This window comes from Meleagris gallopavo, chromosome 3 (genome assembly GCF_000146605.3).
Source record: "Meleagris gallopavo isolate NT-WF06-2002-E0010 breed Aviagen turkey brand Nicholas breeding stock chromosome 3, Turkey_5.1, whole genome shotgun sequence".
In the NCBI taxonomy this organism is placed as follows: Eukaryota; Metazoa; Chordata; class Aves; order Galliformes; family Phasianidae; genus Meleagris; species Meleagris gallopavo.
The window spans coordinates 68,498,218-68,510,608 of NC_015013.2; the positions used below are offsets into that span (position 1 = coordinate 68,498,218).

Genomic DNA, 12,391 nt, shown 5'->3' on the forward strand with positions numbered 1-12,391 from the left:
GCATATCTTCTGCAAAGCCATTTTCATAAACACATCGTTGATTTCGAGTGTAATATCACCAAAACTATGACTTACAGGTTAGAAATGGAGGAAGCTTGAAAGAAGTCAAAGGCAGGGCAACAGAAGTGAACCTTACAGTTCAGAGGACTAAAATGTCATACAGTTGAACTTTATGAATTTGCACTAATGAGTGACTTGGTAACCCGCTACCAACTGCTGAACTTTGTGAATCTGTGAGTAAGTTATCAAAACAATAATAATAAAGAAGACAGCACATCACAAGAATGTAGTTTCTTTATTGATTTGCTAACTTTAGCTGTCTCATAACTGCAACCTTTTCCTAGGGGTAAGAGTTAGTGAGCAAGAAAAAAAACCACCACCACCCTGTAGCATTCTCTACATATGGACATAACTGGCTTCCAAGGACTGACTACAGGTATGGTTCTTAAGAGGCAAAAAACCCAAACCAAATAATTCATATAATTGTGTGTGTATGAGATTAACCTGGGAGTTCCTGTAATCCTGCACTGCCATTGCTTTCAGTCAATCTGTACTGGGAGGGGAGAGAGGTCCAAAGAGGAGCAAACAGCAAAAGCTTGGGCTCAGACAAGCAAACTGATGTGGAGCTGCTTTCTAGTTCTAGGTTGTGTGTGCCTTTCTTCCTGCATGGAGGTAAATAAGTAGGTTTTTCCTAAATCTTTACTGAGGAATCTACCGTTTTCCTCTTTGTGCACGTATTGCTTTCTGCAGCAGAAGCACAGGTAAGGTGCTGTTACAGTAAGGCTCACAGAAGTCGTTTTGTGTACAGTATGCTTTTAAGTATGAAAGAAGTTTCACAATACAGCAGAATGCTTTAGGAAAAAAAAATCATAATTATACTGTGGTTCTGTATCTCTTTTCCTTAAAAGTTATATTAGTTTCTCACAGGTGAAGTGTAAAAACATGCATCACCCCCTTCCCCTGTGTATTTATAGGTATAAATACACAAAGCCTTTTATTCTCCTCTAAGTTAACAGACAGATTGACATAATAAAACAGGTCTTTCAGTTGATAGTTTAATTGAAACAAGAAATAGAAATAGTAATTTTATTAACAACTTCAAGAGAAAAAAAAATAGTATTTAGATTCCTTTTCCTATGCTGCTTACTCTGAGATACTGAATTCCCAGTATCTTGTTTCTTGTTATATAGAATTAAGCAACTCCAAAGCTTCTTTCTGTACCTGAAATATAAAAATACACTCGTAACAAAATAATACTCTGTGCTTACAGGCTTTTCTAGCAAAGCTTATTATCATGGAAACACTCCAAAGCTTCACCACAATTCTATAGATTTGTTATTTTAAGACTAGTCAGTTACTTTCCCCTAGTTTAAGATGCTTAATGTTTTAAACATGGATGGGGATAAACCTCTTAAACCAGACTTTTCAGTATAATTGACTTATCAAACATATTGTTTAGTTGGGTTGAATGCAGTAGATGAACTCTTGATTTGCTACTATTAGCCTAAAAGTAGCTTGTACTGAGTTACCCTATTCCTGACATAACCAACCAACCTAGAGTTCTGAAAACTACAGACAGCAGTTAAAGGAATATGAAAGACTGTTTGCCAGACTCCCTGTGCCTAAGGATTCTGAGTAAAATATAGTAAAATTTGATGATCAGTGGTACCTAAGGAATAAAAAGCTTCTGACCCTCACATTGCAAGCATGCAGGCACTGCAAGTATTGGGCAGCCCAATACTGCAGGCAGTAGGAGGTGAAAAAAGTTCAGAATACCTACTTGGCCCTACCTCTGCCAAACACAAGAATTCCAGCTTCTCTGCAGCAGTTCAGTTTCCTTCTTACTGGACTACACTGTTTAGGTTCCTATGTTTGTGGCACCAATGACAATTCTGTTTTACACAGTGACCAACAGAAGGGAGAGGGTGTCACCTCTGTTTAGCAGCTGTGCAGCATTTTAGAAGAAGTTAACTCAGGTGCCTGCCTTAACCTCAGCAACAGTTAAGGATGGGTAGTTGTTCACACCAGAAAGCCATCACTGTTTTTTATTAACAGAATATCTCTAACCATTGTATTCAGAGCCTTACAAGACAGGATTTTCTGGTGTCTGGGTGTGATGCAGAAATACAGGTACTTAGCTAGAAGTTACTGAGGTAGCCACTCTGTTTCCATGATGTGACAGAGGTTGGTTACCATTTCAGTTCTTAGCTTCCTACCTGTTTATCCTCTTCTGTATGTGCAGGATAATCCTTTGCTTTGCTTAACCACAGAAGAGCCATCTTCTTGTTGTTTAACTTCAGGTATGTCTTCCCCAGAAAGAGTAAATTTTTGCTGTAGAAATTTGGGTCAGCTGTACAGAGACAGGAGAGAAAAGCATTCCGTGATAACGAGCAGCATACTATCAAAACCACGGTATAGCATCCCTCCTTTAAATCCTCATTTCAGAAGAAGACTAATATTATTTTGGCTTTGGATCAAAAGGAACACAGTGTAAACTGCTACAAATTATAGACTTTAGTCTCCTATATGGTTACATTAGCTAGCGCATTTTGCACAACTATGAAGTACACATATGCAGGTAAATGCCTTGCTGTAGAAAAAGTGCAGTTTGATAAAGGAGACAGAGGCTGAGAGCAAGAGTGCTGCCTGCTCCCATCCCCTCTTCCAACTGGGGGACCCAGTCTGTAGTATGCATGAACTTCAACAGTAAGCTGTAGCTCTGCCCTTAGCACTATCAGGGTTATATACTCCAATACTTGTTAGATTTTTTTTAGTCATTGACTATTCCTCTGTCCTTAACATTTCAAATTCCAGCAGGCAAAAATCATAGCTGCACAAAAGGATACACTAACATCAGTTTAAAAAAAAAAAGATATACTAAAACATATATCATATTGTTATATATAATATAAAAATTACGTAAGATATATGGGTTGCTCCAAAAGTAATGCCTCCTATTTATTTTCGTATGGAAACTACAACAGTTACAATGGGCACAATAACACTATTTGATAGAGCAGTTTCTCAGCTACAAAACACTATTTTTCAACACGTCACTACTATTATTTAGGGCCACAAAGATGATTAGGGGCCTAGAATTTCTCCCATATGAGGAAAGACTGAGGGACCTGAGACTGTTCATCCTGGAAAAGACTGAGAGGGGATCTCATCTATGTTTATAAATATCCGAGGTGTGGGAATCAAATGGATTGGACCAGGCTCTTTTCAGTAACGCCTGCAATGGGACAAGGGACAACAGGCACAAAATGCAACACAAGAGGTTTCATACAAACATGTGAAAGAACTTCTCTACTGTGAGGATGACTGAGCACAGGAACAGGCTGCCCAGAGAGGTTGTGGAGTTCCTTCTCTGGAGATATTCAAGACTTGTCTGGGCACTCTTCCTGTGTAACCTACTGTAGGGGACTTGCTTTAGCAGGAAGGTTGGACTCCATGATCTCCAGAGGTCCCTTCCAACATCTATGATACTATGATTAGCTGTGCATTTTCCCCAGCAATGAACAAGACTTTGCATGCCATGTTTGTAAAAGTCTGCAACAGCAGAAGTGAACACTGTGCCACTACAGAAATGCAACCACTGTGCAGACATCCACTGTTTGGTCTCCATAAATGTTCAGTAAGCATCAGTGAATGTCAGTGGGTGCCGTTTGTTCCACATGGAGGCAGTCAATGACATACCTTTGCTTCCTATGCACTTCCATGTCAGATGCCACTTTGTTAGGCTGCCCCTCCACAGCCATCTGTCACACAGCAACAAAATGAAATGGCACATAGGTGGGAAGATTCAACCTCTACTGCCATACCACCATCTGCCTTTGACACTGTAGGCCATGTAATAAAATAGGAGGCACTACTTTCAAAGCAGCCCTTCTATTTATGTATACATATAACATCAAATACAGGTAAACATACGAAAGTGTTTTGGAGGCATGCTTTAAGGTGAAGTCTACCATTCCAGTCCACAGCTGCAGTAGCGGACACACAGGGAAAGGCAGATAATAAACCTTTCTTTCAGACTTCACTGACACATCTATACAGAACTCTTTCACAGAACATTTCCTTCCCTTATCTTTTAGCTTGTCAGTTTTACTTGGGGCTTCTCTCATGGAGAAATAATAGTTACATACTTTCTTTTATGACAACAGTTTTTGCTGCCAGTTGGATAGGTACTCTGATCCCAGTGACAACTGAAATCATATAAAAGTGTCGTCTCTGTCATCCTATTGAGAATACAGGGGGTTTTGGAACATTAAGAATGAACAAGAATGGCTGATGTAGAAACTTCACTTTTGTTTGCCTCTTTGCCCTGCAATAACACATTCCAGTCGAATGCCTCAGGAAAAAGCATGAAGGACCCCCCAACGCACCCCAAACACCATGCATCCCAAAACCTGCTCAAGTACGAGCAACCCTGAGCCCACGTGGGCTTCTGAAGGTATCCAAAGAAGATATCAGACCCACAGCTTCTAACTGCCTATTCTCCGGCACTCCAGCTTGTGCCCACTGCCCGTGTCCCGGCATTGGGCACCACCTAGCAGAGCCCAGCCTGGCTCTATTGCGTCCTCTCGGCACTTCTTCAGGTATTTACAGTTACGAGGCTCGCCCCTCCTCCACCCCCCAAGCCTTTCTGTGTGCTCGAGTTCCTACGCCATCTCGGTGGCCCCCTGCTGGACTCTCTCCACTGCGTGGCCGTCTCCGACACTGAGGGGCGCCCAGAACTGCACCCAGTACTGCAGGTTAAGCGCTGACTTAAGAACCACCGCCGTTCCTGGCCCGCGGGCTGACGTAGCGCGCAGCCGGACTCCGCCCGGAACACCGTTACGCCGTTCTAACGGCGGAGGCCTACTGCAAAATAATGCTTTCCCTGACCGGGAATCGAACCCGGGCCGCGGCGGTGAGAGCGCCGAATCCTAACCACTAGACCACCAGGGAGTGTGATAACAACTCCTGCAGTGACGGTATTGTGCTGCTATAGTTGCACACTATTCAAGATACAATAATTTGCAACAAAAGCGAATATGGCGTCTGCACAAACCAACAAGAATTACCTTCCTCCGCCATGTGGAAGTAACGAAGGGCCTGCAAAAGATAAGGCTGTCTTTAATACCAGGCACACTGAGGTGAGCACAGTAGTCAAACCAAATCACTGCGCATGCTCAACATAGCTGAGGAAAGACATCTGTTTGTCCCATCCATCATCTTATTTGCAGGAATTCAGCATGATACTCATTTGGTGTACAATCAGATTGGACCTCTTCTCAACAGCACTATTATTCCAGCCATTCCCTGCCGCTGTCATTCTTGTTTAAGTACAGCACCTTCTACTTGTCCTTAAAAATTCTGATGCTCTATTTCTAGTCTTCAACTTGTCAAGATCATTTTTATTTCTACCTTCCAGCGCATCTACAATCCCTCCAAGCTAGCTGTCAAGTATAAACTTAATAACTGAAAAAAGATCTTGTCATTAATATCGACAAATGCTTTGGGAAGAACCAATTCCTGCAAAGCATCATCCAGTATCATCCTACCCAAAGAGAGTAAACCCTTATGAAATGCACACACATTTTTCAGCTAGCTTTCCATCCCGCTCCTCAGAACCTTCATTCTTATCTCCTCCTGATGCCACCAGCTGGAGAGAAAATACTGCCACAAACCTTACAGTGGCAATGCATCTACAAAGCAGTTTTTGTACTGAACTGTATCAGTCTTATCAGCATGGCTCACCTACAGAATTTGGTTTTATTTCTTCAGTGACTTGAACTGCTGCAGAGCTCGATGTTGGGATTGGCAAAGTTCTGCGGAAATCCTGGCTGATACTGTATTCTTCTAAGGGTAATTTTCAGCAAAACTCAAAAGCTTGACATTCCATTACAGAGTTCTATTTCTTTTTCTTTTTTCTTTTTTTTTTGCCCTCAATCAGCTCTTCAATAACTTTCTGTTTTTCAAGCAGTCTTCTGCAATTACTTTCTAGTGACTCCTCATCCCGCTCAACTTAAAACAACAACAGATTGTGCGCCAGGGATTTTATTGTTCTAACAGAACACAAAGATTAGAGCAGCTACAGGAAGCTTTTCTGTGACCAATCTAGTTTTCAAGCTGTTATATCTGTGCACATAAATAAGATGCATACTGTGTTAGACACCCCAGAACACAGACCTCTGCACAGTAAGATTCAGGGTATCTGACAGCAGAAATTTTCACAGCAAAGACCACCAAAAAATACTTCAACCTCTCTGAAAAACAGACGTTATGGTACCAGTGAATGAGAAAAAGGTATTCATTAGTGGATAATAATAAATCAAGCTGTTGCTTTTTGCATTTAAAATAAAGGGAAGAACTCTAATACTCCTATCAGATAAAGCCAAAGTATAACATGATTCTATAAATCATCTGCACTGAAACTAGCACACAGCTATCTGCTGTGATCATAGTAAAGAGGTTCCATATAGCTTGCTATTCTCTGCTGCAGAAATCTCACAAAATCATTTTTCACTGTTCTATGTGCCATAGTTGAAAAAATTCCAGGCTTACTGGATTTTTAAACGTACCTCACTCTCCCGTTTTGTTCTCACTTTATTAACGATAGCTGCAAACTCACAAGTCCATATCTATTCCATCAGAACAGTTTTGTTTAGAAAATAATTGGCATTGCTTGCTATTCTAAGAACTTCTAAGAGGTCAGTTCTGTCAAGGAAATTAGTAAAAATACATCAACAGCTTTGTGGGGTGAATAATAACGTGAAACATTTTCCCACTGTACCTCTTCATATGTGGAAGTCGGAGGTGTTGCAAACAGCATTGCAGCTATCTTTCGTTGGTACCATGGCAATTCAGCAAAGGAGTAACACCTGGAGCAGAAGGAAACATTTGTATATAACTTTCACATTACTCCTCTGTTTGGAATCAACGTTCGTATCTTGGATGTCATAACCAGCTACTGCCAAGAGCCACAACAACCGCAGTCACAGCACAAGTTCTTACAACTGCCCAACCCAACTCCAAGTGTTTGAAATTGCTGCTAGATGTTTTGGTGCATCTTTTACTGGGAGCTTTGAGTACATGAGGCTGGAGACAGTTATTAACCACCAGACAGCCTTTCAGCTTGTAGTATTTTAGCTATTAATGCATTTTTCATATTGCTCTAAAATATCTGCAATAACCGAGCGCAACTTACTCCAACATTGCCTACAAAAGCAGGTCTGCAGCCTGACAGACTTTGATAAGAATGAAAATAACGAGAGCAATCAAACGGCTGTGTTCTAAGCTAGGCCATTCCTACCTACTGATTAACAAAGGTAATCAGTTACCTATTTCAGAGATGATGAAAGAATTAAATATTTAAGTATTCTATGTACATAGAACATTCCAGATTCCACATTAAACAACGCTACTTTCTTGTATTAGTCTCACACAGTGATTGTAGGAATATTTATATTATTAGTGTGAAGCAGAGCATATGGGAGGAGGTGAACAATTAATGAATGCAAATATAGAAGTGCCTGGGGGTCAGGAGAGGGCAGGACACTGAATACACCATCCCAGTTACATTTTGCCAACAGGTGTGCCTTATCAGAAATGTGAATAAGACAGGGTCAGTCCAGGATACACTACAGAATATGGCTCAAGAATTGTGTTACTGAAATCCAGCTTCAGACAAAGAAGCACTGGGACTCAGTAATGAATATAATTAACAATACAATATGTGATTATTTTAGTGCCAAAAGCAATAGCAGACCCAGTATTTCTCATCATCTTTTCTACAACATCTTAAGTGCTTTTCCAGAGCAGACCTTCTATCTCAAAATGGACATGGCAAAACTCATTTAGTTGGGAACATACATATCTGCCTAAACACTTGAGCTGCTGCAGTGCTTACGTCATGTGGGAATAAATAGTGCTGAAATATGGAAAAACTGAGATCTGTAAACTAACACAAAACTTCAGAGCTATAGATTGTAGTTTCCACTGACATCCAACAGCCTAGAAAAGCTATATAAAAGGTGGCTGTGAATTTTTATTTATTTATTTATGCTACGAATACTTAGGCTATATTTATTGTCAATCTATTCGTCTGAGCTTCCTTATAGAACATTTGACAGAGGCCAAAGCTGCCACACTAAATAACCAGAAACAGTGCCTGGAGACTCCCACTAAAAAATTAAAGATGCTGCATTCAGCCAAACTGCCTCCACAGAAATGTGGCCATTAGCACAAAAAGCTGTACTTCTAGACCTTTGCCTGCACTGCAACAGTAACAGTACAAATTTCACTAAGCAGTAAATACAGTTTCAGAGATTTTAGTTAATGCATATGCACTCATAAGCTGCATTTATTTAAGTGTAATTTTTAAAATACAGTATTTTGAACATCTATCGCATTTGGTTGCTTTTCCCAAAACAGAGGTTGTATTAAGTGGCAGCCATCAGTGAAATTCAATATTGATTCAGCGCTGAATTTTGTCTCCATTCATACTAGCCAGAACAAAATGAGCAGAGCTCACAGCCTCTCACGTGGGCTGTGGAGATACACACACATCTGCAAATAAGTTTTTGATATTTTAATATAGTAAAACACAGAACTAAAATGAACAATTATTTTTCATCTTTCTGAGAGTTAACAGCCAGATGCTTTACAGGCATGATTAAATCTTCCCATTAAGCAGGCTTACTGAATTATTCCAGCATTGTTCTTTGCCGTATTCTGGCGTATATTCTAGCATTTTTCTTTGCCACATGTTAACTTACCAAACGCCCATAAGATGAACTGATGTTGCATCTTTCGGATTCAGTTCAAAGGCTCTCTAGTGCAGGAGGAAAATAAAATTAATTATTAAAGAAAAAAAAGTTTAATTGACACATCTGGCTTAAAATACAACAACAACAAAAAACAAGCTGACTTGTTGCCCTACTATTAATTAAACCACAATAACCCCTGTGTAGAATTTCAAAGATGCAGTGTTTGCTCTGTGCATAACTGAATCCACTCATCTCCAAAACCTCTAGATACTGACAGACTTCTGAGCAGTTAAGTTTAGCAGGTCAGTCTCACATAAGACTCGACATATTGAGATTTTGATCTTATTTCTCGTAGAACAAAATTAGTCAGCAGACCTTCATCTTTTCCAGCCGTTGTCTTTCACTGCTACCTAATGCACAGTTACAGTGATAGCCACACACCCTTTTCTCAGTAGCACAGCTAGACTTAATATAGGCCTAAGAGATGTCAGCAGCACTTCAGTTGTCTCAACACTCTCTTCCACAGGGACTTGTTAATGTAGGAGCTAAGTTGCATCCCTCATTGATTTGGAACCCAGAACCAGCACAATAACCCTCAAATCAAATTGATACCAGGAGATTTCACATTTGCAAAGTTTCACCAAAAGATAATTCCTAACTCGCACACAATCTATGTATTAGACACGTTAAGGCAGTCATTTAAATTACCTCAAAGTGCTCCTTGATAACAAAGGCATTTCCAATTTTAACCTTGATTCCTTCATAATCTCCAACATCACTGAGACAAATCGCATACCACTGTAATTCAAAGTACAAAATTAAAATATTTAATAAACCACTATATCTACTAACATTAAAAACAAACAAACAAAAAACAAAAAACAGGACAGCTATCACCACCACCCAGCAAGTATTTGTTATGAACAGTTTTAGCAGCCAAGCAAAGCGCTAGCCTGAGCAGATAATGGAATCAATGTCCTCTTCTTACCCAAGATGGCAACACTGTTGATCATACTTTGTTACCTTCCTACTTGAGAGAAGCAGCCCAAAACAACAGCAGAATAAAGCCAGACCCGAAATCTTTCCAACAAAACTCTACAGAACTACTGGTACACATATACAGCATGCTGGAAGGGTGGTGTGTGAAACGTTTTTTACGCTATGTCAGAGGAGACCAACTGTAAATGGTATGATCCTGCACACATTGAACCAGCTTTCATTTCCTGTATCCTCTAATCTCAGAAACATATCAACAAGAACTAGAAGTGACTGAGAATTACAGTCAGAGTCACTCATTTTTAACTGAAAAGTTAAATTACACACAAGCTTGCTGAAACAGAACGGTGACATTACTTGAGGTTTCCACTGGCAGAAATCAAAGAACAAGATTTCAGTTACGTTATTTTGTTTGGCTTACCTTGTGTGCTGCAGAATTTGCTTCATTTTTTTCCAGTGCCCTTTTTGCATACTCAAGGGAATCATATGCCAGTTGTCTTTTCTCTTCTGCAGAAGTAATGCTGAGCTGAGCTAAATCTCGTGACGCTCGTGCCAGCCGCCATAACAACTCTGCATCCTCACTAGTTATGAACAGAAACATCAACATTTGAAATAATGGCAACAAAGCAAGCAAAGGTCTCGAATCAGTCTTTCAATATGTATCTCAAGAGGGTGATATAACAATAGCATTATCATCTGGCATTTGGGCTGCACAGAACTTAAAGGTAACAAGCAACAGATAGAAGCCTGACGTTATACACTGCCTGAGGAGATAACTAAGGAGCTTTTTCATTCAGACTCAAATCCTAACAGGGGACAAATGAAAACTAAAAGGAGGAGTAGCTGATCAGCAATGAACATGAAATGAAACAATGACTCCCAAAAGTTTTCAATACCTAAATTCTAGGTACTCTAGTCATTGCAATGCATCTACGCACAACTGCAACTTTTTCTAGTATATTTTAAAGCATTTTCTAAGTAACAAAACAAACAAAGAAAAAAAAAAATCTCCCTGCAAGAATGAAAAACTGTGGTGCTAACCCTCAGTTTCCACAACTGCATTCAGCTAACAATCAGACAGAATCATTAAGGTTGGAAAAGACCTCTACCAACCATCCACCTACCACCAATATTGCCCACTAAGCCATGCCCATTAAGCCAGGCCCACATCCACACAGTTCTTAAACACCTCCTATGGCAGCCCATTTCAATACCTCACCACTCTTTCTAAGAAATTTTCCCTAATAGCCAGACTGAACCTCCCCTAATATAACTTGAACTTCCTCTCATCTTATCACTATGTCCTTTCTTCATTCACTTTTCTACCAGGATGGAAAAAAAATCAAGAATGCTCTCCTACTTAAAAAGAAGTTGAAAGAAGGCTCTCCAGCATACCATAACAAGAATATTAGTTGGACTCTGGCACAGAAAAACACAAAAAAAGAAGTCAAAGTAACATGAAGATATTCAGTGCAGTCAAGTACCTATTTTTGTGCTGAACCAGCAACCGATAGAGCTTTTCAGTTTCTCCACTCCCATACAGGTAGTCTGCTTGCTCTATAACTTCTTCCACTTAAGAACAGATGAAAAATGTGGAAACAGAAGAACAAATTACACTTAATTAGGATATTAAGGCATAAACAAAATGTTTTAGAGCAAGACAATTTAACTGAAACACAAAGAACAAGTTAGGAATTTTTTAGGCCATCGTACACAACTGCATGGTAGACTCAGATAAGCTACTTACAGTGAACTAGGTGGAGATACAGTGCCAAATATACAGAATTAAGAAATGGCTTTCAGTAGCGCAGAGAGCTTAGGGTGCTTAATGGATTTAACACTTAATAGCGTTTTTCTTAACACACCAGACAGCAGAAGCAATTTCTTTGTGAAAACAGCAGGAAATTAAAAAAAAAAAGGACATGAAAAATATGACCAGAAAAGCAAATGCAGTAGAGTAGTGAGTGCTGAAACACTTTCATTAGTAAATGCACAGAGTTTAAATCTAATCACTTTAAATAAATAAATATATATATATACACACACACACACACACACACACATACACATAATTTTCTTCTTGGTTTTCATATGGTTCCACAGTTTTGCTAAAGACAACTGCAGGCTGAGTAGGGTTCATTCTTTTACTCAGCAAACCAAAATGAAATGCTGCTCAGAGATCTTCCAGATGAAATTCTTAAGGATTTTGAAAAAATCAGAGCTGCCTTTTTAGTGCATCCATTTATGCCCTCAGCATCCATCGTACTTATGACATTTAAATATGTTTTTCTACAAAACATTTTAAAACTGGCAACAGAGATGTGGGATCACTATTTCCACAACTAGCTGAATATAATCATAGAATCACAGAATCATTTGAGTTGGAAGGGACAATTAAAGGTCATCTAATCCAACTGCCTGCAATGAGTCCAACTTCCCTGCAGCAAAGTGATGCAGTAAGATAAATATGTAAATGAATTAATGTAATAATCTGATATATATACGTATATAGTACATGAATTAACATTTCACAGACAATACATAATACAGGATTCCAACATGAGAACAAATGGAGTTAGGAGGGGAAAAAAACACAAATGGAAGCAGGTTGATCATTCTTTTGAAGCTGTATAGAAAAA

At 39.4% G+C, this 12,391-nt stretch overlaps 1 protein-coding gene and 1 non-coding gene across 2 annotated transcripts in view; both read right to left on the reverse strand.

Annotated features, from left to right (window-relative positions):
* Positions 1 to 1,039: 1,039 nt before the first annotated feature.
* RMDN1 (regulator of microtubule dynamics 1) overlaps positions 1,040 to 12,391 on the reverse strand; it is a 12,069-nt gene continuing 717 nt past the window's right edge. The window contains exons 2-9 of the mRNA XM_019614128.2: positions 11,237 to 11,324; positions 10,174 to 10,333; positions 9,465 to 9,554; positions 8,766 to 8,821; positions 6,782 to 6,869; positions 5,070 to 5,100; positions 2,217 to 2,350; positions 1,040 to 1,221 (exon numbers count right to left, since the gene is read on the reverse strand). Coding sequence (XP_019469673.2) covers positions 1,183 to 1,221; positions 2,217 to 2,350; positions 5,070 to 5,100; positions 6,782 to 6,869; positions 8,766 to 8,821; positions 9,465 to 9,554; positions 10,174 to 10,333; positions 11,237 to 11,324 — 686 coding nt within the window. The 3' untranslated portion in view covers positions 1,040 to 1,182. The remainder of the gene's footprint in view (positions 1,222 to 2,216; positions 2,351 to 5,069; positions 5,101 to 6,781; positions 6,870 to 8,765; positions 8,822 to 9,464; positions 9,555 to 10,173; positions 10,334 to 11,236; positions 11,325 to 12,391) is intronic.
* Positions 4,882 to 4,953, reverse strand: TRNAE-CUC. The gene has a single exon. It is a non-coding gene; the product is annotated as a tRNA-Glu (tRNA).